General features: G+C 43.6%; 2 protein-coding genes across 2 annotated transcripts in view; one reads left to right on the forward strand and one right to left on the reverse strand.

The window, feature by feature from the left end:
* Nucleotides 1-12,131: 12,131 nt before the first annotated feature.
* The window catches only part of Mob3b (MOB kinase activator 3B), a 195,081-nt gene continuing 181,244 nt past the window's right edge, over nucleotides 12,132-25,968 (forward strand). The window contains exon 1 of the mRNA XM_021159739.3: nucleotides 12,132-12,376. The gene's annotated coding sequence lies outside the window, so the exon portion shown is untranslated. The remainder of the gene's footprint in view (nucleotides 12,377-25,968) is intronic.
* Nucleotides 14,033-17,902, reverse strand: Ifnk (interferon kappa). Its single transcript, XM_029476041.1, has 2 exons — nucleotides 17,335-17,902; nucleotides 14,033-14,160 (listed from the first exon to the last, which is right to left on the reverse strand). Exons 1-2 carry the CDS (start codon nucleotides 17,900-17,902, stop codon nucleotides 14,033-14,035), a joined length of 696 nt encoding a protein of 231 aa, XP_029331901.1.

Below are 25,968 nucleotides of genomic sequence, written 5' to 3' on the forward strand. Positions count from 1 at the left end.
TATGCCTAAGAACCCAATGCTCTGATGTACAAGGATAAGGGAAGCACCAGAAGAAAGAGCAAATTTCTCTGTGGACTTCTTGTAATCTGTTCATTATAATCCCCTTGTACATTTGGATCAAAGACTGATTCAAGTGCTCCCTCTTCCTGAAATATCCTCCTAGACACATCCAGAGTTAATATTGAACCAGCTATCTGAGCAGCACCTAACTCGGTCAAGCTGATACATGAAATCAACCATCATAAGGGTTTGTTTCTACTACAAAACGTGACTAGCAAACCAAGTCACCTAGCTGATTAGAAAACATTCCTCCATTGTATAAAACTGGAGAGGAACAGAACTGATAAAATATGTATTATAAAAAAGGAGTGATTGAGTTGGCTTACCTAATAAGGACGGGGTAGTCCAATAATTCCTAATGGCATTCTGGGAAAGCAGAGAACACTAGACACCTCAAACATCTGAGCCCAGTGCTGACTGCCAGGAAGCTCCCTGGAGAACTGCTGGCATTGGGCCTTGATAGGGGAAAGAAGCTGGAGGGTGATGGCAGCGGACGACGGCAGCAGGAGCGCACACTCCGACTCGGAAAAGGATCATGCTTGCAGTTCACACGCAAGTAGCCTTCTTCCAACTTCCGTCTAAGCCCCTTGGACGGTGCCATCCACATGCAGGGCATGTCTTTCCTCTCTTCCCTCAAGTCACTCACCAATGTGTCAGTCATCCCTGGAAATATCCCCCAGATACACAGAGATGCATTTCCCCAGAACCAAACTCTTACTACAGTCAAGTTGACACCCAAGACCAGCCAGCACAATTGCATTGGCCATACCATAAACCACCATGCCAGTCTTCCTTCCAGGTGGAGAATGACGGCTAATTGTCCCTGTCTAACTTTAAGAGGAACATGCTCCTTATATGTGCTGACAGGAACTGAGAGTCCTTGAGGGGCTGGCCAAGACCTTTAAGTGGCATAAACAGGGAAGAGGAAAACAGTCAACATTGTTTGTTCAGTTTCCTTCCAGGGGCGGTTAATCTACACTCCGTATTTTCTCCAAGGAAGTTCTGTGTAGAGAGTATTTCTTAGAAGGGTCCCCAGTTTGCAACTGCCCTCTGTTCTAGGGTCTCTCGTCACTGGAGCCTGGGCCTGTTTCCTGATTGGTCTCACAGAAACAACCTCTTCCTCCTTCGAGGCAGAGCACATGAGTCTCAAGACTGTTGATTTGGATGCCACACCAAATCCACCTGAACGCTGACGATTAGAGGGCAACTAGTTTATCTGGGAATCGGTTCTAGGAATTGGAAAAGAGAGATGAGGCCGCCTGGAACATAGAGGGAAATTTGAGGGATTTGCCTGAATAGCTTCGTCATGAATGAACTTGGCAAGCGGCCACTCCATGCAAGCGGAGCTCATTTCGCTTTGGTCTTTAAGAAATATAAAGATTCCTTGTTTGCTTAGTGCCTCTGATTCCCACTCGATTGTCCCTGGGGGTGTTAGCCTCCCTCAGTGAGGCAGACACTGAGCTTGCCCCTGCGCCGAACAAGCTCCTGCAGCTGTGGAAACAGTCTTGTAACAGACAGTGAAGTGATACCCGATGTGCACTTGTGATCTTGGAAGCCAGCCATTTCATAAATGCATGGGAATCAGTGATGTCTTCAGAGCTGTCAACAGAGCACTGAAGATGTTTCTCTACCAAGCCCTACTCCCCAAACACTCGTAGCAGTCATATAGAGTGGGCGAATGTGAGAAGACACAAAGTCATGAGTTCAGTACCAAAGAACTACATGGCAAACCTTAAGCAAATTTCCAAAACTCCAAAAACTAGGTAATATACTTACCACCCAAGATCACTGGGAAGATTAGATTGTATATGACAATGCTCAGCATAGACCCTGCACATAGTAGGTGCTCAATAAGCATTAGTTCTCTACCCTCTATCAATAAAGCCTTTATAACTAGATGTGGAGACAGAAGGCCTTGAGGATGGGCATCGTTCCAACTCTTAATGGTTTTAAGGTTTCTTTTACAGGATAATTGTATCAAAATGTAGCGAGCTAAAGGGATCCTACACAAAGTAGCTTAAGACAGCAGGATACTTGGCCTTTGGTTCTGTCTCCAGGTGCTATTGGATATAGAAGCTCCAACAATGTCACCAATGATTTCTCTTGGTGTCCCCTCTGTGTCATCTCCTTTTCTTTTCCCATATAGGTGTGCTTCCTATATTTAAGAATGGTGCAAGAGCCCCAATGTACATCATTCCTGGTCGTGGTCTCAGTGGTGAACTCAAGTATAAATTCTCAGAAGGGAGAGCTCCTTTAGTGGCTCCCATGTGAATTATGACAGGTCGAAAGTGGGGAAGAGCCGGGCATGGTGGCCCATGCCTTTAATCCCAGCACTGGGGAGGCAGAGGCATGTGGATTTCTGAGTTCAAGGCCAGCCTGGTCTACAGAGTGAGTTCCAGGACAGCCAGGGTTATACAGAGAAGCCCTGTCTCGAAAAACCAAAAAGAGAAAAAGAAAGAAAGTGGGGAAGAGGGCCAAAGTCACTGTAGTTTGCTGCATTGTACGGCCTGTGGTGGCATGTTCCTGCCAGGAGAGGTTACAGGGAGGGGTGACTGGCAAACACCAGTCACTAACACAAAGTGAGAGGCAGAGCTTGGGTGTGTGGAGGGGGGCGCAAAAAGAGTGCTTGACAAGTCTCTGTTAAGAAGAGTGTTACCTGGATAGGGCCCTATGCTGTGTAGTTTTATATCAACTTGATAAAGGCTAGAGTCATTTTGGAAACAACCTCAATTGAAAATATACCCCCACAAGATTGGCTTGCAGCCCGGCCTATGGTACATTTTCTTGATGGATGGTGTGGGAGGGCCCAGCTCTCTGTTGGCAGTACCACTTCCGGGTTGGTGGTCCTGAGCGCTATAAGCAAGCAGGCAAACCTGTAAGAGCATTCCTCCGTGGTTTCTGCCTGGCCTGAGTTCTTGACCTGACTTCCCCAGTAATAAACGGTTTCCTGGACGTGTAATAAAAATAAACGTCCCTCCCCAAGCTGCTTGCGGTCCTGGTGTTCCATCAGAGCAGCAGAAACCAGACTCAGCCCCCACAGTCAGACCGCGTTGGAGAGGCAGGATTTATTTACCACCCGCGCAGTGCCAGCAGAATCACTGAGTATAGCCTGGACTGAGCCCCCAAACAGAGCTCTTTTGGAACAATGGAAGGACTCAGCACATTCATTTGCTATCAAACAAAGCCTGGCTGTGTCACCCTGGTCCCATGTGCCCTCTTCAGAGATGTAGCCTGGGCTTTAGGGGGAAAAGAAGCAAGAAATGTCACACCAGGGTGGCTCACACTAGGGGTTTGGGACCAATAAAAAGTTCTGACCTGCTGGGCGTGGTGGCGCACACCTTTAATCCCAGCACTCAGGAGGCAGAGGCAGGTGGATTTCTGAGTTCAAAGCCAGACTGGTCTACAAAGTGAGTTCCAGGACAGTCGGGGCTATACAGAGAAACCCTGTCTCAAAAAATTAAAAAAAAAAAAAAAAAGTTCTGAGCTGTATAAGTATGCTATGGTCTGAACCTGGGTCCTCTGGAAGAACAGCAAGTGTTCTTAACTGCTGAGTTATCTCTCCAGCCCCTTGTGGCTTCGTTAGTTAATTAATTAACTAATTAATTACTTCAACACAGGGTCTGTCCCTTAGTTACTCTAAAGTTAATTAATATAAAAGTATAATTGAAAGTTTTCTAAAATTTTAATTACATTTTTACTTACACAAGCACTCATGCACATGTTCAATACTATGGTACACATGTGGAGCTCAAAGGACAAGTCGCAGGAGTTCTCTCCTTTTATCATATGGGTTCCACATCATCAGGCCATCAGACTGGGGGGGGGGGGGGGAAGTGCCGTCATCTACTGAACCATCTCACTGACCCTAACTGAAAGTCTTTTAGATAAAGAAGTAAATTAAAAGTAAAATAAAGGGCTGGTGAGATGGCTCAGTGGGTAAAAGCACTGACTGCTCTTCCGAAGGTCCTGAGTTCAAATCCTAGCAACCACATGGTGGCTTACAATCACCTATAATGAGATCTGACACCCTCTTCTGGTGTGTCTGAAGACAGCTACAGTGTACTTACTTATAATAACAAATAAATCTTTGTGCCTGAGCAAGCAGAGGTCCTAAATTCAGTTCCCAACAACCACATGAAGGCTCATGACCATCTGTACAGCTACAGTGTACTCACTTATAAAATAAATCTTTTTTTTTTTATTTTATTTTTTTTTTTTTGGTTTTTTGAGACAGGGTTTCTCTATATAGCCCTAGCTGTCCTGGAACTCACTTTGTAGACCAGGCTTACCTCGAACTCAGAAATCCACCTGCCTCTGCCTCCCAAGTGCTGAGATTAAAGGTGTGTACCAACACGTCCGGCTCATAAATCTTTAAAAAAAGTAAAATAAAATTACCTATTTCTATCTCTTGAAAAAAAATTTTATCAATATGATATACATACTTGTCCTTTTCTGTGTAGTAACAATGTAGCATCAATATATACTGCTTAATAATATGCATTTTCTTCTTAACTGTCAGGTCACTAGGTTTTTATTCAGCTCTTTGTTTGTTTGTGTTTTTCTGTTCGTTTTGTTTTGTTTTAGGTATTTTGTACGTTTAGTTTAAGATATACTGGTTGGTTTTGTGTGTGTGTGTGTGTGTGTGTGTGTGTGTGTGTGTGTGTAATATTTGTTGTGCCCACAGAGCCCCCTGGAACTATAGCTATAGGCAGTTCTGAGCTCTCTATGTATGCTATGATCTGATCTTAGGTCCCGTGGAGGAACAGCACGTGTTACTAACTGCTGAGTCATCTCTCCAGTCCCTTGTGTTTGTGTTAGTTAGTTAGTTAGGTAGTTAGTTATTAACAAATTACTTCAACACAGGGTCTGCCTTAGTTACTTTAGTCACTGTGACCAAAAATCCCTGACATGGACAGCCTAAGTGGGGAGTGGTTGGTATGGGCTGGGGAGACATGGGACAGTGACTCTGTGCCGAGACGAGTGTGCTGTGGCATCAGAGCTCAGTGAACAGGAAGCAGAGAAAGCAGGCCAGAACCCAGAACAAGTATAACCCAGCCCTGGGGACCAACTTCTGCAAACGAGGCCCCATGTCTTAGGGATTACACAACCTCCCGCAATAGCACTGTCTAGGGACTAGGTTATCAAATACCCGATCCTAAGAGGGATATTGTACACTCAAAGCATACCAGAACCTCACTGTGTTGCATAGGCTGGTCTCAGATTCCTGGGTTCCAGTAGTGCTTCTACCAGAGGTATATGCCTCACACGTGATTGGTCGTGGTTTTTAAAGCTACTTTGTGTTCCATTGTCAAGCTATATTAAGTATATTTGATGAAGCCTCTGGTGGGAGAAATTGATTCATCTTCTGGTTAAATCTAGTCAGGCAAACACTTTGGGTGCTTCTTATGAGCAAACAAACAACATTTAGCAATTAAACAAGAGCCAGAGTGTTACTGAAGAAATGAACTGATCCATTTAGATGGTATTGCTCAAGAGTCCTTGGCTCAGCTCAATGATTCTGTTGATTGGGCTCAACACAATTCAGCTAAGCTACTTGTGACGGAAGAAGGCGAGAGTAAAGGAAGTAAGTACCAGGGTGTTCTTTCAAGAATCAACTAAGGAATGGGGAAACCGAAGATCTGTAAAAGAGGCGTGGCTGGCAAACAAGCCTCTCCAAGGAAGGAGTTTTTAAAGGAAGATTACACCATACCCCCGTGCCATTAACTAAGAAGACTGGATGAATTGTCTGCAGCCTTGAGTTGGGGAGGCAATGGAGTAGGAATTGGAATAGTAAGGGAGGAAGGTATGCAGGTGACAGCCATGATTACTCGCTAACGGGGACATAGAAAACCCACTCACAAAGCAAGAAAAGTGCCTGGATTAGGAACCCGGAGATCTGGGTCCAGTGTCACTAACAAGGTGTTAGAACCCTGCCGGTGGCTGATGTGTCATAGCAACCATTTCCTTGGGTGTGTGTGTCTAAATATCCCTTTCAAGCCTGGGACCCTCACCACGAGCATGCTTTCTCTTGGGCTTCTGGCACTAATACAGTCTGAGCAGCCGTGCTGAGTAACTTTAAATGAGAAGATGAGTAGCCTTTGCTGGAAAACAGAAAAGAAATAGGAGGGAAAAAAGGGGCGGGGAGAGGAAGATGTGATTCTATTCAATTAATGATGCATTATGTAGATGTCAAAAATTATCATAGACAGCGAAAACAGGAAGAGAGAGAGGAGAGAAGAGGAAGGAAAGAAAGAGAGAAGGGTGGAAGTTGTCTCTTCAGAGACTACTGAGTATTTGGGTAGTTAGAATTAGAACAAAATCAACTGAAAGTTTCCCAAGAATATTTTCTAAAAGATTTTTCACCCTCAGAGAAGTTTTTCAGAGCTATTAATACCCTAAGCAAGTTTCATTCCTGAACACAGAACACTATTCACGTGGAAATCCCATACTTACTCAACCCAAGGGGCTTGCTCAATGGTGGGGCATCGTCCTGTGAGGAACCTGATGTTGGACAGTGGGTCAAATCTAGTTGAAATCTCGAGAAAATATGGGGCTTGAGTAGATGGAACAGCTGGAAGGAGGAGATAGGGCAATCCTAGCATATTCCATCTCTTCCTTAACCATGGTGTGAAAGAGAAGATCTTATTTATTTTTTATTCCAGGACAGCAGAGGGAGTTTTGGAGAAGTTCCCAGTCCATCAAAAGCCACCTTCCTTCTGACAGCAGAGAAGGATACTTCCTTTATTCCTTCCCACAGGCCTTGGCTTACAGGAGAGCTAAGGAGCAGCAAGACTTTGCTGATTGCCATACAAGGTGGTTGAGAGAGAATGGCTGAGTTGTTGGTAGTGGCTGTGTGCATTGACCACAAAAGCAGTAAGGCTGTGTTTATCAAGTTGAGAAAGCATATTTGTGACCCTCACACTTTTCCTACTTGGAGGATTAGGGAGCATTATGTTTAGTTAGATGTATACACAGTATAACCGCTGCTTCTCTTTCTCCCTATTTTCTATATTAATTGCTCTGAGAGCATGGCTTCCCAAATCCATTGAGCATATGGTAGTCTGATTGTCCCTTTTGTGTAAGGTGGTAAGAATATGGACTCTAGAAATATATTTGGAGGACTAGACTAAGCTGTCTTTAGTTGTGACTAGTTCTCTGGGAGAACATCTTTCCTTGTATTTTTATCTCAGTCATGTGCTTGACAAGAAAACCCCTCTCCATTATTCTACGCACTGAGTTAGACCACCAGTGTACCACTGAGAAAAGCATCGGGCTTGTATCTTAGGAAAAGTCACCCACTAAAGAGTCAAAATCTTTTCAAAAAGAAAAACAAGGAGTCTAGTGGGGATATTCAAATTAGCATGGAACAGGAAAACAGATTCTAAGAGCACTGGGCAGTCTTTTTCAATGAAATTATTTGAAACCTAGCTTTGGAAGCGCATTCACACTGTCATGTAGAATGGAAGGATGTTTCACTACCTATCATGCTTCCTCAGTGCACCACTTTAGCAGCTGTCTTGGCTGTGGGTTCCACAGGTTTTCCTAGCTCCCAGCTCTGCCCTGTCTCTGCTTGATTACATTTCTGGAAATTTGATTGGTGTAATTCGGAGTTTAGAGAAAATTACTGCAGATCTGGTGTCGTATTTTAAATTTTAACAAAGCTGCTGGCAGAAAACATGCTTTTGGTAATATACAATAGGTCCTTTTAAGTCACTTCATGTTTGAATCACCATCACTTCCACGCTTAGGAGAAGCCATGCACACTTATTTCTGTGATCCAGCATTTGCCATAAACTCTGTCCTCACAGATACTCCCATAAAACAGAGATTGATCTCGTGAGCCCTGTGATTGGTCAAGGGTCTTGAAAACAGAGAGCATGACAATAAGGAGTGGGTGTGGCCTTGCCGTTGAAAATGTGCTAGATCTGTGAACTCTCTTTGCTTGAGCTAAAATTCTTGAGAAGGCTTGCTGTTTGTTATCTACTCCCTGGAACGATTATAGTTAGTATAGTCGGAACACAGCAATGCTGAATAATCAAATTCTAAGCAAACGGATAGATGATATATATGGCTGTTGAAGCAGTTTGACCACTGGTCCATTCTAGTCAGTGATGAAGCAAGCTTGCTCTTTCCTTTTCTGTGCATCATCTGACTGTTAGGAGGTTGCCATAGTGACACCTTCCCAATACCTTTTGCTTTTTGAGGGGAAGCTAAAAGGAAGCCATTTGGTAATAGAAACTTTCTCTGATTTTATTCACACACCATTGAAGTGGTACAAGCCTGTCATTCGCATTAAAAAATGTGTAAGTTGGAAATGACAGAGATGACCATGTGCTGAGTGGGACAAAGCAATTGAACTTTATTCAATCTTCACCAAGCTATTGGAAAATGTTCCCTTTTCGTCGTGAGTTGCAGAAGATGGCATCCCAAGAGACGTCGAAGCTTCTGGATTCAGTGTGTCTCAGATATGGATCAGAGCATCTTACCTTCATGAGGGACTACATGTGTGAGAACTGTGCTGAGAAGACCAGCTGGTGGCAAGTCTTGAGCACTTATCAAGTGGTAGGCACTTGCTGAGCATGTTATGTGCATCTCTGATACATCCATACAGCTATCTACATGATTATCCCAATTTACAACCTCAGGTCACCAAGACTCAGCCAGGGCCAACTCACAACTCTGGGTCTCTGGCTCTGGAAGGTGAACTCTTAGTTGCCACACCATTTTGTCTCTCTGGAATCTTTTAAATGGAATGAACCTGGTCCCTCTCCTTTCCTTGGAAGACCTTACAGTTAAGATTCATGAGTCCTCTCCCTGTATCAAATTCGTTGGTTGTATTACAGGCAAACCTAGAGAGGACTCTTTGAAGCAACCCCCAAACTGGCCATGTGGTAAATTCAGACAAATATGCATTTGTGGCATCATCACGTGTTAAGACACAGTTTGCAACTACAGGCATAAGACCTGGACTCAGCATTCCAGCCTTGCTAGTTGTGCAGCCTTAGGCAAGTTATGTCCTCCATGAAAAGGAAACGATAGAACTCAGGCTTGTCATTCTAGCTTGCCTTCTGTGTTGCTGTGATAAATGCCATGACCAAAATCAACTTGGAGAGGAAGGGAGTCATACTTCCAGATCACAGTCGCATGCTTTCTACATCAGACTCCAGGTTCTTTGTCTTTGGGCTCAGAGGTTTTTTTGTTTTGTTTTGTTTTGTTTTGTTTGTTTGTTTTTTGGTTTTTTGGTTTTTCGAGACAGGGTTTCTCTGTGTAGCCCTGGCTGTCCTGGAACTCACTCTGTAGACCAGGCTGGCCTCGAACTCAGAAATCCACCTGCCTCTGCCTCCCAACTGCTGAGACTAAAGGTATGTGCCACCACTGCCCAACTTCTCTTGTCATTCTTATTCGATTTAAACACCATAAGGACAAGATCCAGGGATTCCCATTGCCCCATGATAGCAGCAGGGAGATGTGAGGGTTACAACATTAGCTTAAGTCACACTGCCGTGATTGTCTATACGGTCTTCTAAATCTTGATCTCAGGCAAGTGAGATCATTTAAAAACCCATCCTAACTCACCTGTACTTAGCATAGAGATATCTGTGAAAATGGAATGAAATATTTCATGTAAAGTGCTTAGCAAATGCTTGCCACCTTTTCCCATTCATGGTAGAGATTAGATACTACAGTGTCTGCAGTCAGTAGTCTTTGCACTGATTCACTTAACAGGTATTTATGTTAGTCCGCTTGGGCTGCCATATCAAAATACCATAGACCAGGTGGCTGAAACAAACACCCCAGGATCTCATTTTTAGAGGCTGGGATATGGAAGGCAGCAAGCTTGTTTCCTCATGAGGGGCCTCTTCAAGGCTTGCAGATGGCTGCCTTCTTGCTGTACCTTTGCTCAGTGGGGAAAACATTCTCTTGCTCTCTCCACTCTTCACCACTTCCTCTTCTGCGCTGTAATCTTCCCCTTGGTCTTCCTTTCTCTGCCACTAATCCGATATTAGAGCCTTACCAGTCCTCCCGACTCCTTCAGTCTTCAAAGCCTTACCTCTAAATACCTCCACTTGAGAGTTAGGACTTCAACATAGGAATATTGAGAGGCAGAGCTCAGTCCATAGTAAGGACCTGCACATTAAGTGAATAGTCTAGGTACACAGCAATAAACAAGATAGACAAGAGCCCTTGTTTACATCTCTTCTACTAAGATCAAGTAAATTAGCATTTATAGACACAAGAGTGCCCACTAATTACATAGTATATGTTTGTAACCTGTGACTAGATCATATTACATGCTAAAGGGGAATTCAGTTGCAGATGGTACTGAGTTTGCTAAATAGCTGACCTTCACATGGAGAGAGAAACCTGGCTGGACCATGTGCCATCACATAAGATTATACTGAGGTTTTTTTTTGTCTTTTGTTTTTAATCTATTATGAGTGTTATTCATGCATATGTGCCCGCATGCGTTTATGTGCACCGAGTGCATTCAGGTGCCTGTGAAGGAGACAAGGGATGTCTGATCTGCTGAAACTAGAGTTATGGGTGACTGCGAGCTGCTGGCAGCGGGTAATGGAACCAACTTAGGATCCTCTGGAAAAGCAGCAAGTGCTCTTAACTATTGTACCACCTCTCCAGCTCTGCTCATTTTGTCTTCAGCTGTTTTAACTTTAAGTTTCTGGCCATTTCCCCCATGGAACACTAATATAGGGAGTGAGCAAAAAGCAGTATTTGTGTGTGTGTGTGTGTGTGTGTGTGTGTGTGTGTGTCTTATGGTGACACATTTCATAGAGAAAACTGGAGTGGGGGTATCTGAGAAGGGATGTCTTGTGGGAGGGATGAATGGGGTTGAAAGGGAAGGCCTCTGAGGAAAGAAATAGAGGGAAAAGGGGAGTCTCTGAGCCATGATGTGACTGAACAGTTAAGACTGTCCCAGGCAGTGGGCATAGCAAGTCCTAAGGCCCCGTGGCAGGAGTTTTCCAAGCATTTGTGTGAGCCAAGAAGAGCACCACATGTAGAGAGACATTTGTGACGGAAAGGCTAACAGGAGTCGAGTATGGAAATATATCTCCTAAATTTCACCTAATTTATTCTCATTCTTTCAAAGTTGTAGCAGAAATTGTGGCATGTGATCGCTAATCAAGTCATTTGATACTACCCAGCTGGCACAAATCAAGATTTATAGGAGAATAAAAGCAGGTTGACAAATCCACCTCATTTTTTGATTTCAGTTCATGTTTGAAGACTCCTCCCAAGAACTAAGGGTACGTCTCATAATTGGTTTACTCGGAATCACCCGGTGAGGCAGTTATGACTTCCAAGCATTTTTTCATGGTTTAATGCTGCTTTCCAAGGTGTTTCAGGCAGTGCACGGCATTTTACATCTGGCAGAACATTTTGGAGAAGCATAGGTCCTTTGGCCCTTTCTGGATGCCTTGGAAAAAGCTCTTGTGGACTTCAGTTGGGGTGTCTATTGCTGTGATAAAACAGCATGACCAGAAGCAACTGGAGGAGGCAAGGGCTTATGTGGTTTATGCACAGTCCGCTGCAAAGGGAAGTCAGAACAGGAACTCAAGGTAGTTACCTGGAATCAGGAACTGAAGCAGAAGCCATGGAGGAATGCTGCTCGCTGGCTTGCTTCTCATGGGATTTTAACCTTCCACCTAGGGCCCTGCTGGCTTCCTTCGCACGATGCTTGTAGATCCACGCGAGGCGCTTTGTTATATTCACCAGCACTATCTGCCCAACACTGGCACAACCCACAGTCATTGATCAAGAAAATGCTGGACAGACTTATTAATAGGGTATTTTATGAGGTTTTTTTTTTTCTCCAGTCAAAATTCCCTCCTAAATATATCAAGTTTGTGTCAAGTTGACAAAGACCAACCAGGGCAGCAGCATCTTTTCTACTCTGACATCTTTCTACCTACATTGGGCAGCGGATCAAAGTTGAGAGACTTAGACTGCTCATTGTCTCAGGCTCTTGTGGAGATTAGAGGATTCTAAGGGCAACACGACTCCTCTTGCCCCCGCGTAGCTGCCTTTCCAGAGAAGGCCACCAGGGGACTCCGCTCTGAGCCGGTGAATTGCAGTGGCGCCCGGGCGAGCTGCGCGGCGCGCTGGGTGCATGTGGGGGCCGCACCAGAGCCGTGGTCGCTGCATCTGGAGTCACGCGTGCTGGCCAGAAACCCCTCGCGTGAATCTGCAAGCATCGCTGCTCTGGCTGGAGAAGCTCACTCTTTTCCTCCGGCTCCAGAAGCTGCTGCCGGCGTGAAGGAAACCAGCAGGGCCCTAGGCAGAAGGTTAAAACCCCACGGTAAGAGATCCTTCCAAGAGTGCTGAGGAGGCGCAGTCGCAGCTTCCCGCTTCGGATTGTGCCCTGATGGGCCGAGGTGCGGGGCACACCTAGGGAGGATCAGTCGTGCGGACCCCAGTCCTCACCCCTCCTCCGCGAGCTTCCGGGGTTGGAGTCTGGTTTAGGCAGTGAGGGCTTCTTGGCTTTCCTCTGCCTCCGGGTACGCACTTCCCGGGCTGGAATGTGAGTCCAGTTCCCACCCAGGGGTCTGTGGCTTTGATCTGAAATACACCCCCTCCCTCCCCCTAAAGGGTGCAGATCTCACTCGGGACCCATTCTGAATCTCAGATGCGGGTGGGGTGCGCGTCGGCCTGAAGCGGCGGGAAGAGAAACTTTTACAAAGTGCATCTAAACAGAGGGACGCTCCTGGGCTCCTGGATCCCAGAGCAGGCTCGGCGTGGGGCTGTGTAGGGAGGGCTACAACGCACAGTCTCGATTTGTCCTCCCTGGCTACCGATGCCTCATTAAGGGAGGTATTAAGAATAAGTAAATTTTGCTTAACTTTTGGACCAACAACTGTCAAACATCTGGGATCGTTGCCCCTCTCTTTCCGCACCGGAGAAGGTGAAAACTAAACTTTCCCTTCATTTCTCCTCCCCACCACTGGACCCCCAGGATGGGGTTGTTAATGGTAAAGAGCGGTTCCCGCCTCCTGGAGCGTGGCAGAGGCTCTAGACCACTCAGATCTCTTCCAGCCCCCTTTCAGACCGTCTGCAAGTCTTCCCCGCAGAGACCGGGCGACAGAGCCATGCTCCTGTAACCCAGTGAATGGCCTTTTGTTTCTCTGCGGTTCCACTATTGTTGCGCCTCTAACATCTGGTGGGGCTCCAGCGGGGAAGGAAGTCCCTTTCGCCGCTCGCGGGGCCTTCCACGCTGGTCTTTGCGGAGGCTCGGGTCCGGGATCCCCGCTGGGGAAGGACAGAGTTCGGGACCTGGCTAGGCCGCCCCACCCGGGGCTTGCGGTTAGAGGGCGGAGGGAAAGTTGTTCCTGAGCCCGCCTCCTAGGCTGCTTGTGGCCCAGGGCGCATTTCTCAGATCTTATCCCCAGCGAATCTGAAACGAGAGATTGGAGGCAAAGTTCTCGAAAGCCAGGAGATCTGCGAGAGGGTCCAAAGGACTTACAGAGGCGAGCTAAACGCATATGGAGGGCCCCACAACCCGGGCGATGGCCGGAGACAGGGCACCTCATCTCTACGGAAAGTTCAGGGGTGGCAAAATTTTAAGGACAGGCAGGCCATTGACCACAAAAGAGTGGAGACTAAAGCTAACCTGGGAAGGCTAAAGATTTTGCCTGGAAATGGTGGTGTCGTGATCCGCTATGAAATGTTCGTGGGCTTCTGACTTCACCTAAGGCTCCAAGTTTAAGACCCAAATTTTTCGCCGCCATGCAGAAAAAGCAAAGCCATGACTACGCAGTCCAAAAGGCAGATGCGGCCAGAGCACTGTTTTGGTTTTCATCTGCCCGAGAACAGGTGGCTTGGGGTAGCCCCTATTTCTCCAGAGGGGGGCGCCTGTTGGACTATAGCAGGGCGGGTTTCCTGGAATAAGTTAGGTGCTTGTATCTAGAGCAGTTAGCGTGTGTGGGTTACTTATTAAACAATCTTGGCAAGAGTAAAGTCACCTTCCAAAGCCCGCAGCGACCGGAACTGTCACCCGAGGGTCGACTAGAGGAGGTTTGATGGTATATACCTGTTGGGACCTGTGCCTCTTGCCAGGCTTGTAGATGTTGCCTTTGCCAATTTTTCCTGTAGAATTGCCAACCTTAGACCGTCTAGGAGATGCGGAAACATCCTTCCCCCACCCACCCACCCCCAGTTCTGAGTTTTGGCACCCTTCCTCTCCGACTCAGGGGAGAAAGAGAGGCTTATACGGAGCCACCTGTGACCTCTGCACCTCTCCATCACTCCACCCTTGCTCGGGATGGGGCCCTAGCTTGTTAACAAGCACTCTTACATCCCAACCCATCTTCAGATAGGTATAAATTCTGGGCTCTGCACAGGTCTGGTTTGCCCTTAAACTTAAAAGCATTTTGAGAGACTGTTAACTCAAGAGAGGATCTATAGAGAAACTTTCGCCGTGATTTCTAGATCTTGACGGTGGGGTTCTGAAAAGTAAAACGGCAAATTCTCTGGAGTGCTCAAGATACTCTAATGATAAGGGCCCACAAGTTCGGATTTCTTTGAAATTTAACAGTAGCAGCACAGTAACAAACGACCTGCTTAAGAAATACTGCTTGGGTTCTGTTTGCTCAGGGAGTACAAGAAGGCGTCATTAAAGTTAAAGTCAGGGCTTGGGCCAGCCAAGAAGGAAAACACAATCATTATAGAGGAAAATAAGGGTGTTCAATTTCGTTAATTTTAGAACTAAAAAAGATTTATCTAGAAAAATTATTGTAGGAAAAATAGAAACGTCATAGTTAAAACGTTAAAAACTCCTCTCTCTCTCTCTCTCTCTCTCTCTCTCTCTCTCTCTCTCTCTCTCTGTATATTCAATCTTATCCAATCATTTCCGTGGGATTCATTGTTTCTGAAGACACAGTAGAGTTGATACATTGTTACAATATTGAAGACTATGATACTGCCCATAGTAAGCACATGCCAGTGTATCAACTCCTCAGCAATGTATAAGAGAAGCTACACTCTACTCACCCTGTGTTATCATTGCTTTTCCATTTCTGTGGTGTTAATAAGAGAGGAATGTTTTATTGTTGTCTTACTTAGCACTTTTTAAAAATCAAGAGGGAGAATATACATTTTTATATTGTCCATTATCATTTCTATGTTTATGTTCTTTTTGGTAGGCTTGGTCTCTGATTATTTTATTTTAAGATGTACTCTATAAAAAGAATGTGATTGTGACTTCTGTCAAACTATCTATCCTGATTAGAAGATGTTTAGCTTTTATGGCCAGTTCTTTCTTCTCTTCTCCATATCCTTCTTGAAGTTTTGGGAATCAATTTCAGGGCCTCAGACAGTCATCCATGTACTTGACCACGGAACTACACTCCCACCCCACTTTGCCAGTTCTCTTCCCTTGCACAGAGCAAACACAGGGCAGGGCAGGACAGCGCAGGGCAGCAGCTATAATTTATGAAAGTAACTGCTGACATCTCAGCAGGGCTGCATAGGGGTCAGGCAAAGGTGTTAGAGAAATGAATGGAAAACGCCGTGTCTGCTGCTTTGCAGTCCATAGCCAGCCTCCCTCCCCACTGCCACAGTCCCAATCTAAAACAACCTTATTAATGAGCTTTTTTAAAAATCAAATAGATTATATTCATTCATTTTAGTGACTGATTTTTTTTGCTAGTAACATAAACGCCATAATGTATAACTTTGGTTTTATTATAAGTTAACATTTCTGCTAACTTTTCCACTGAAATTCATCTTTTGCTTGAGACTTTCTTTGACTGCACTGCCTTGAACCCTGAACTTGAAAAGTCTTGCATCTGAAGGTAGCATTAGCAGCATCCTGGTAATGGCTTTAGAATAAAGCATTCTTGGAGACATTTGAGCAGTTGCAGCTTCTATTTAAGTTCTTGCTTGAAGGTGGGTGATTCTGAAATATGATAGAGGAGGAGAAAGGAGAAAGTTCAGTTAGCTGAATAAAAACAGAAGAGTTAAGTAAATAATGTAGGTAATCTGGATTACAAAGTGACTTTAAAAAGATAAAAGTGGTTAAGGTACCACGTATTATTACAGTGCCTAATTTACTTAAATGATAGTACATAGCTTTCCAACCGGGAAAACTGGACATGAATGTAGAATTCCACCACAGCATGACTTTAGACCTTTACTTTAGGTGCACACACATAGAAAACCGCCTGCTATGAGAGAATGTCACTAATTTCTATGCCTTCCCCTAACCTCACTGCAGATCTGAGAATCCAGTCCAAGTGCCTTATGCATGTTAGACAAGTACAGCTACCACTGAGCTGCATCCGTAGCCTTTTCTATACCTTTAGCTATAGAAACCAAACAAAATGCTCCAGGCATGATCATGTGCTACATCAGAATCACAGGCTCTCGGGTGTTAAGGAGGAGCTCAATGATCAATGGATTCTACTATCTATAAATCTATCTATCTATCTATCTATCTATCTATCCATCTATCTATCTATCTATCCAAATTTCACTGTGGACCTTGACTTTTAAAGCAACAACTTACCATTCTTTAAACTTCAAAGAAACCAAACTGACAATTGATCTCAACATTTTTTTCTCTAGAAGAAAGATGGTTAAAAAAACAAAACAAAACAAAAAAAAAAACATTTTGAGCTGGGCGTGGTGGCGCACGCCTTTAATCCCAGCACTCGGGAGGCAGAGGCAGGCGGATTTCTGAGTTCGAGGCCAGCCTGGTCTACAGAGTGAGTTCCAGGACAGCCAAGGCTACACAGAGAAACCCTGTCTCGAAAAAGCAAAAAAAAAAAAAAAAACAAAAAAAAAAAAAAACATTTTGATTCTATAGATTGGGTATTGGCTGTTAATGTGGTGAACTTTCGTAGAATCAACAGCCTTGGCAGCCAGAGAGATGATTTGTTGAAATGTTACCTTTTCAAATCTTCTCCCTGTCTTCTAACTGCCATCATGGCAACTTTCTTAGATGGCAGAGAAAAGCCAATAGAAAATGGTCAGAGGAAAGTGGCCGAGAGAGAAGGTGGAAAGGGAACCTTACTCCTTTCGACCTGTCTCCAGTACTGCCTCAGTAATTTCCTGGGGTCACCCAGGCACTGAGTAACACGGCCAGTATTGCTTCTTCTTAAAGAGATAGATATGGTTGTCATATCAAGGTCAAGCCTCCGAGACAGCAAACATTACACGAAGGACCAGTCTAACTGAGGACACTGCCCCATCATGCACTGCACAGCCATGCTTACAAGGAAGGAGGAAGCTATGGAGGGAAATGTGATTCTGAAAATATACCTGATGTCATTTTGAGTAGTTTTCTGGACTTGGAAAATATAATGAAACATCTTCTTATTTCCACTGTGACAATCTTCCACGCACAGAAACTGTATTTCTTATTTATCAGGAACTTTTTGATTCTGAAGAAATACTTGCCCAACTCCAGGTAGACTGTCAGGAAGTCCTCGGAGTGAGGATGTTCCCTGTTCTCTTTCTCCTCGTCCATGAAGCACTCGTGAGCTTGCCGCACTTGGTCAAAAAGTCCCGATCTGATGCGTTCCCAGTGTTCCTCTGTCACCGGAGGGATGGAGCCTTTAAGATTGAAGATAGTTAGTGCCAGAGTGGATATACGATAGGAGACGGCGTTTATCTCCTTTTTCATATGCTGGATGTATGGCAAAATCTCTTTAGGAAACTTAAAATCTGTGATATCTTTAAGACATCTTAAGGGAAAGCCGGTCATGGTTCTGCCCAGAAGTTTCACATTTTCCAAGATGGTATCATCCAGGTAAACACAGTTCAGAGATTGGATGGGCAGAATGTATAGAGCCACAAGGGCCACCAGCCATAAATACTTTGGAGTCATTCTCAACCCTGGTGCTTAGTATTTTTTTCCAGAGGGAAAAAACCCTGCAACACCCAGGACTGATAATGATGTTTTAGGTCCCTTTTCATGCTCTTATATACCTGTATATCTTCAACGGGAGGTGTTGTCTTAGATTCCTTTGCCTCCGGGCGCTTTTTTTCCCCCCGAGTGAGTAAAGCATTACTTTAGGTTCCCAGGTGACCCATCCCAGGACTGAAGACTCCTAGTAAACCTGACACACAGGGACTGGGGGTGTGGCTTAGTTTGTCAAAAACATGCAAGGCCCCAAGTTCAGTTCCCAACACTGGGGGAAAAAATATTCAGCTCATATCAAAGACATAATGATTCTTCTGGGATATATATTTTTGTACCTCATCCTATAGTCAAATTTCTGTTTTAATTGAATTAGTCATTAACCAAATGACTGCGATTACTGATGACTAGGTCACTAGCAATAACATTTAGTTTTCTCCAATCTTGACAAATTAAGCTTCTGTAGTTAGAACAAACCTCCTTCCTTCCTTCCTTCCTTCCTTCCTTCCTTCCTTCCTTCCTTCCTTCCTTCCTTTCTTTCTTTTCCTTCCTTCCTTCCTTTCTTTTTCTTTCTTCCTTTCTTCTTCCTCTCTGTCTTTCTTTCTTTCTTTCTTTCTTTCTTTCTTTCTTTCTTTCTTTCTTTCTTTCTTTCTCTCTCTCTCTCTCTTCCTTCCTTCCTTCCTTCTTTTCTTCCTTTCTTTCTCTCTCTGTTTTATTTTTTCCTTGTGTGTGTGTGTGGTGGTGTTGTTGTTGTGTTTGTTGTTTTCTTAATTTTTCTGGATCTCAAAGAAGACGATAAGCCTAGTTTGTCAACTTAGAAAACGCAAGGTGAATGAGATGGTTTTCTTTTGACACGTTAGGTTAATATTTCACAGCTATTCTTTCCTTTTGTTAGACTCATCTCTGGGTCGAATTTCATATACCTAAATCTTAGCAGTCTTCTGCTGGGTCTTATGTTTAAGTAATTTCTCTGCTTATTAGTCTCTCTGTTATATAGTTTAGATACAAATTTAGATTAGATGCAAGACTTGGGAACTTTGACTTCATTGTTTTTCCTTCTTGGTCGTTCTGGAATCTGTAATGTATTTTGTTTGTTCTGCTTGTTTTTCACACATACGGCATTTGGGTAGAAGGTCACCCATTTCAGCCAGCTAACTCATACCTAGGCTGCTATGACTACGCTAGCGTGGCTGTCTGCCATCCATGATGCTTTCTCTGTTTGACCAAATAATTTTTGGATTCTGGTCTTATCAAATCCCCCCCCCCTTCTTTTAAAAAGAACATAACATGACTTTCAAAGTTTATGTTCTTTTTTTTTTTTTTTTTTTTTGGTTTTTTCGAGACAGGGTTTCTCTGTGTAGCCCTGGCTGTCCTGGAACTCACTCTGTAGACCAGGCTGGCCTCGAACTCAGAAATCGCCTGCCTCTGCCTCCCGAGTGCTGGGATTAAAGGCATGCGCCACCACGCCCGGCTCAAAGTTTATGTTCTTATTTTTTGTTAATTTAAAAAAGGAAATTAATGGATTTAAAATGCTATCCTATTGACATGAGAAACAACAGGAGTTATACAACAATAGCAGACTATGGTTGAAAATTGGGCTTTAAAATTCTTAATCATTTGGTTGCATCAGAAGCTAACTGTGAGTGGCTTTCTTAAACTCTGGGTTATTATGGACTGGCTTCTTGAAAACAGGAAATACTGCAGATATTCCTCTCTATTCTTTTTTTTTTTTTTTTTTTAAAGATTTATTTATTATATGTAAGTACACTGTAGCTGTCTTCAGACACTCCAGAAGAGGGCGCCAGATCTCGTTGCGGATGGTTGTGAGCCACCATGTGGTTGCTGGGATTTGAACTCTGGACCTTCGGAAGAGCAGTCGGGTGCTCTTACCCACTGAGCCATCTCACCAGCCCCCTCCTCTCTATTCTTAATCTATATAAAATTCTACGTTCACAGACAGTTTCTCTGCATGGCTGATTGTCAAAAACAAAATCAGGAAAACCGTCCCTTTTATATGAATGAGATTGTACATTGATTTCAATCATTTGGTTGTCACAGGTGACAAAATGGTGACACTGATCAAAATCTTTTACAGTGTGCATGAGCATTGTCTTTGAGTCAGTAATTCTGACCCTTAGAGTTTTTCCATTCTGTTGCCCACAGAACAATAATATCATTAAAGATTTGAAAATCATGCCAAGAAGCGATTGGTTAAGCAAAGCATCTGTGGAAAATTTCTGCACAAGCATTAAAAGTTGGAAAAATTTTGGTCACTTGGCTGACTATATTTTGTTTCTTTTTAAAAAATATTTATTTTATTTTATGCATATGAGTACACTGTAGCTGTACAGATGGTTGTGAGCCATCATGTGGTTGATGGAAACTGAACTTAGGACCTCTGCTCACTCTGGTCCCGCTTGCTCAGGCCCAAAGATTTATTTATTTATTATATGTAAGTACACTGTAGCTGTCTTCAGACACACCTTTAGAGGGCATCAGATTCCACTACAGATGGTTGTGAGCCACCATGTGGTTGCTGGGATTTGAACTCAAGACCTTCGGAAGAGCAGTCAGTGCTCTTAACCGCTGAGCCATCTCTCCAGCCCTATATTTTGTTTCTTAAAAGAAGCTTTCTAGGTAGGATGGAGTCCACTTGCATTTCTTGTTAAATGTGGGTATTTGCGTGGAAAGAAAAGAACCTTGAGATATATATCCCCAAAGTTTTGAATCTTATCTCTGGATTGGAAAAATTAGTGATTTTTATTCTTTTAATTTTATTTGCCTATTTTATTAAGTTTTCGGTGGTCAGCAACTTTTTCTTACTTAAAAAGCCTAAGTCTTTAAGAGAAAGTAAAGTCATGAAAGAAAAGCATTGCATATGTAAAACAGAATCAGTAGACTTTAAACATCTCTACTTAAAAAGAAAATGTGAATTTCCCTAAGTCTCTGTTCTAGGTCAGTTGCTAGGAAGAGTGTAGAGTTATATAGGAGCTCAGTGTACTAATCTGTAGCTTTTTATACAAGAACATGTTAATGCATACCTACAAACATTTGTGATCACACACATGCACCTCTGAGGGCCATGCCTTCATACACAGAGCATATACTTTCTACCTAAGCTTTCCAGGTTAAGTGGTTCCAGGTAGAGCTGCCTGCCATTTTGGACTTTTGCTATGCCTTGCCTTCCTTAGTTATAGGGCTTTGCAGGAAGTGATTGCATAAGTGTTGATCTCTACTTTAGAGTATTCCTTTCCTAACACTTCAGTTCATTCTGCTTAGTGTACTTCACACTTGTTGAAGATGGTTCAGGTGCCATGTAGTTGCCTTGCCACATTAAAATGTTTCTTCTCATAGGTGAAGAAGATGGTAGCAGATGCAGAAGTTCCTGTATTTTCTTTCCACCATGAGTGGCTTTCTTATAAAAAAAAAAAAAAAAAAAAAAAAAAAAAAAAAAAAAAAACACGCCCCCCAATCTCCTCCCTTTGTTCATACCTATATTTATTCAAAACTTCATTTTAAGTCTTTGGCACTTGTGACTCATGACCTAGGCCCTGTAGAAGGAGGAATACAGTGTACTACTTGACGTCAAGGAACTTACAATTACAGACATGTAATTGTGGGTGGACCTCAGTGCTTTAAATGTTAATTGGTGCTAATACTGACAGTATTTGTGACAAAGGTGGGGAGGTAGTTGACATGCATGCCTGCCTCTCTTTGGCCACTAGCACTGCCTAATCTAGCAAATAAATCTACAGGGATATGTCTGCGATATTTCAGACATACTTGTACTAAAAGAAAACCCTTTCTCCATTGACCTAAAACTCAAATGTAACTTGCTATCTTTATTTTATCGGGCCTGGCAATCTCACCGACCATGAGAGCTCCCATTGATCTCTGATGGAGTCAAAGAGCACACTCCCTCTTCTAGAAGCTTCTCCTCTGCCTTCCCTCCACCCCCTGAGAGTGGCATTTTGCTTCATTTCTCAATGCTGGCATTACTTACGGACAGATACAAAGAGGACATAGGTGAACACACATGCATACACTCACATATACTTACACAGTTCATATACTTTCTACCTAAGTCATTGCTAATTACTCTAGTTAGAAACATTATTGGATCATTAATTACTTGTTTAGGTCATGTGAATATACTTCAGAATCTGGAAATTGAAAAGGTGATTGAGAAAACATTTCCTTTTTCATACACACATCTGTCTCAGCTGTCTACTCTGTCATTAGCAGGGTGTGCATTGATATGCCAGCTCTGTGCCTGTGATATTTGCTTTTATTTCCTGCCATGCTCTGAGGTAGTTTACATGTATGTAGTATTGTTTTCATTAGAATGAACACAATTAACAGGGGCTACCCTGTAATCAGATAAAGTGTGCAGTTCCTGAAGATTATAAAGCTAACACTACGCCGCCGGGCAGTGGTGGCGCATGCCTTTAATCCCAGCATTTGGGAGGCAGAGGCAGGCGGATTTCTGAGTTCAAAGCCAGTCTAGTCTACAGAGTGAGTTCCAGGACAGCCTGGACTACACAGAGAAACGCTGCCTTAAAAACAAACAAACAAACAAACAATAAGTAAATAAATAATTGAAGCTAACACTAATGAGCAAGATGGAATTTGTTTGACAAAATGGAGAAAAGGCAAATTTCAGGGGAGATAAATAGTTTGGATTTACCTCAGTGGCACATGGGATCTTCAGCGAAGATTTATTGCTTCTTATGAAAGGACAAATTTCCAGTCCAGATAACTTGTTGGCCATCTTTGTTACTCCATTAGCCCAGAGTGAGTCGTTTCGGTTTTGCTGTTTTCGAGGTAACTGAGCCCAAAGGCAGTATGCTTCCTTAGCACTGAGACCTGGTCGTGCAGTGTGGTCGTGCCAGGGCATCCCTGTGAGCTCTGCCAAATCATCCTCACTGCTTCCCTTCCTGGAGAGCTCCTCCTGATTGGGTCCTGTCTAGCTTTCACCCAGTGTAAGGCGTCAACGACTACACCAGTCACTAATCATGATGTTGGTAAATTATGTGAAAATTCAGTCCCTTTAGGGAAAGTGAGGCCAGAAAGCAAAGGCCACCTCTCAGCTTGGCATCTCATCATGTTCCCCGCACCCCCTTCCCAAGGCAGCAGTAGTTATCAGTCTGCTAGATGGCCTTGTTGATGACTTCCTCCTGTCGAAGCACAGGTTCATGATGGCAGGCACATCAGTGGGTTTGCTGCTTGCTGCCCTTTTAAGTGGCCTGTAGAAACCACAGAAACTGTGAGATCTGGGCTTGGACGGATGGGGATAGGAGACTTTGTGCTTCTTACATCACTAAAACGGGCTTATCAAAATTGTGATGGCTTTGACATTTTACTTTGGAAATCTGCCTCTAGAACTATATGATTTCATCTGTGGGTAATGGTTTTAAAATATGGATTGAAAGTTCTTCATGAAGATGAGTCCCAGGAGAGATAGTTCACCAGGTCTGGCCTATGATAGACCTAGGTAACTTGTATAGCACCTGGCACATGGTAGGTGCTCAGTTATTATTTGTTGGGTGACTAAACATAGCAAAGCCATGGCCTGACGATCCTTCTTTGTTTAGGGATGACGAGGACAAGTGGTTGCTATGAGTAACTGAGGAATTCGCAGAACGATAGAAGATAACTGAAGTGCTCCTTGCTATTTTTGATGTTTCTTCTTTGAACTGCCCAAGGCCAGTTAAGTCATAAAACCTTTGTCAACTTCAGTGATATCTTGGGTTCATATTTTTTGGGTTGATTCATATCTTATCCTTCAGACTAGAAATGTGACTTACACAGTTTTGTAATCATGACACCAACTGTTTGTTGAATAAAAGCAGCCATGGGATTTCCTATGTTTCTAAAGTCTGGTTGGATATCAACTTGTATGGGCAAAGCGCAAAAGACCTTTCCTCCAGTTCTCGAAGTCTTTGTATTATTAGTGTTTGCAGTAGCTATCTTTTTTATCCTATCACCTGAGAAGATCTTTAGACTTATCAACACCAGTCCCCCTTGGCAGCTTTGTTGAAGACTATGCATTGTTACAACTCCCTACACAAGAACGATCTGAATGTTAGAAAAGGAGCCTTGACAAAAGAAACTTATCATGGTTAAATTCATGCATAAGTAAATACACATGCACCCTTGATAAAGACCGTGTTGGCTTGGGGATTGTCACAATAGCTTCTATCTACTTCTTCACTCTCCTGTTGTCTTCTCGGGGACATTTTGCCCTGGGGTGGCAGTAATACCTTCAGAGAATAGTGGTGGAATCTGTCACCTACCAGGACAATCTTTCCCTCTCCACTGTGGATCCCGGTGGCTGAGGTAGTGCATCCAAGTGTGCCAGTGGTTGAGGGGAACCACCGACGGTGGAGTGAGTAACGGATGACACAGGATGATTCTTGGTCCATAGACGAGGCACTGTGCTCTCTTAATCACTGCTGGCTTGCTTGTGGTCACGTTTCTTGCCGTTAGTGAAAAGCAAACAAGCATTGTAGAAAACCTCGAGGAAGCTTTCTGTAGATCAGCAAAGGCCTGACTCATCTGATGCAAATCATGGAACTCCTCCTTATTTTCATAGCCGCGAAGCTGGAAGTAGTGTCTGGGGATAGTTTGGTCCCAGCAAGAGTGAGGAAGGGAGTCTTTTCTTCCTGCCAACACTGACCTGAAGTAGCCTTGAAGCACAAGACTCTCTTAGTCATGGAATATATCAATGGAGGGGGCATTTAGACATAAACCATTGAGATCTGAGGTGGGTGAAGTGACTGGCTTAAGGCCACAGTGCTCTTGAGGGGCCAAATGGGGCTGAGTCAATCTGTCTTCATCTTGACTTTTTCAACCTAAGTTTCCCATAGTGATCTTCTTCCCATCTCCTTCCCTTCTGCCTCTGCACATGGATCCCTCTCATCGGTAAAGAACAGGCATTGTAAGGACCCCAGGTAATCCCTGTTACAACCTAAGCTCCTTTGGCTGTCACAAGGGTTCCTCTATTCTGGGAAGAAACCTTTTGATAATAGAAGCTGAATTAGGCCTAAGATGCCTAATATTCTATATTTTTTAATTGTACATATTAAGAGTGTTTCCCAGACTACTCGACCTGATGATATCAGGTTTATGAGAAACAACACAAACATTAGTTTAGGCCCAAAGTCTGAAGGAAATGGCTTAGAACAGATGGCCTGAGGGAGGCCAGACTTCATTCCATACATGAAATTCATTTATTTGTTTTTTTCCCTTTTTCCTTATTGTATATATCCTCGGATACATCAAGTTACACATACAATTGTTTCATTATGCTTGCCCTATGCATTGAGCACATAGCATACATAAATGTTTAACGAATGGATGAGTATATTGTAGTATTTTTAACGCGAGTATATGTTAGACCTCAGATCATTCTAATAACTACATTTCCATCCGAACTGTGTAACTCTTGAGTGAATCACCAGAACAGTTTGTGCTTTGTAACACTGTTTGTGTTGGTGTTTGTTAGAGGACAGTGTGCCCACATTAATGAGAGTGCTCACAGGCGATAACAGGATCAGAATGGTTGTGTTTCTGTGTAATCTGTGCAGCTAGTAATCGTAATAGAAGATTCAAATAATTTAGCAAGCCCTAAGACCTAACAGTCTACTGTTTAGTTAGCTTGCTTGTCTTCTATTTTAGTTGGTGGTGGTTCCGGGAACCTGAGCTGGGGCTTTGCACATGCTAGGCAAGCACTCAACCACTGAGCTATATAACCCAGCTCTTTACTAAAGTTAAAAAAAAAAAAAATTCTCATAGCCATTATACAGCTTAGGTGTTATTGCCCTCAATTTAAAAGGAAGAAAATGGAAGATTTGAAATGCTGAGCAACGTACCTAAGGTCACAGGAGCAGAAACCCACCCACCAAACCAACGAAAAGTAAGTAAAGGAGGCTGGAGAGATGGCTCAGTGGTTAAGAATGCTAGCTGCCCTTCCAGAGGACCCAGGTTCAATTCCCAGCACCGACCGGACAGCTTACAACTGTTTGTCACTC

The sequence above is a fragment of the Mus caroli genome, unplaced genomic scaffold (assembly GCF_978045245.1).
Source record: "Mus caroli unplaced genomic scaffold, Mus_caroli_1 scaffold_6, whole genome shotgun sequence".
NCBI lineage: Eukaryota > Metazoa > Chordata > Mammalia > Rodentia > Muridae > Mus > Mus caroli.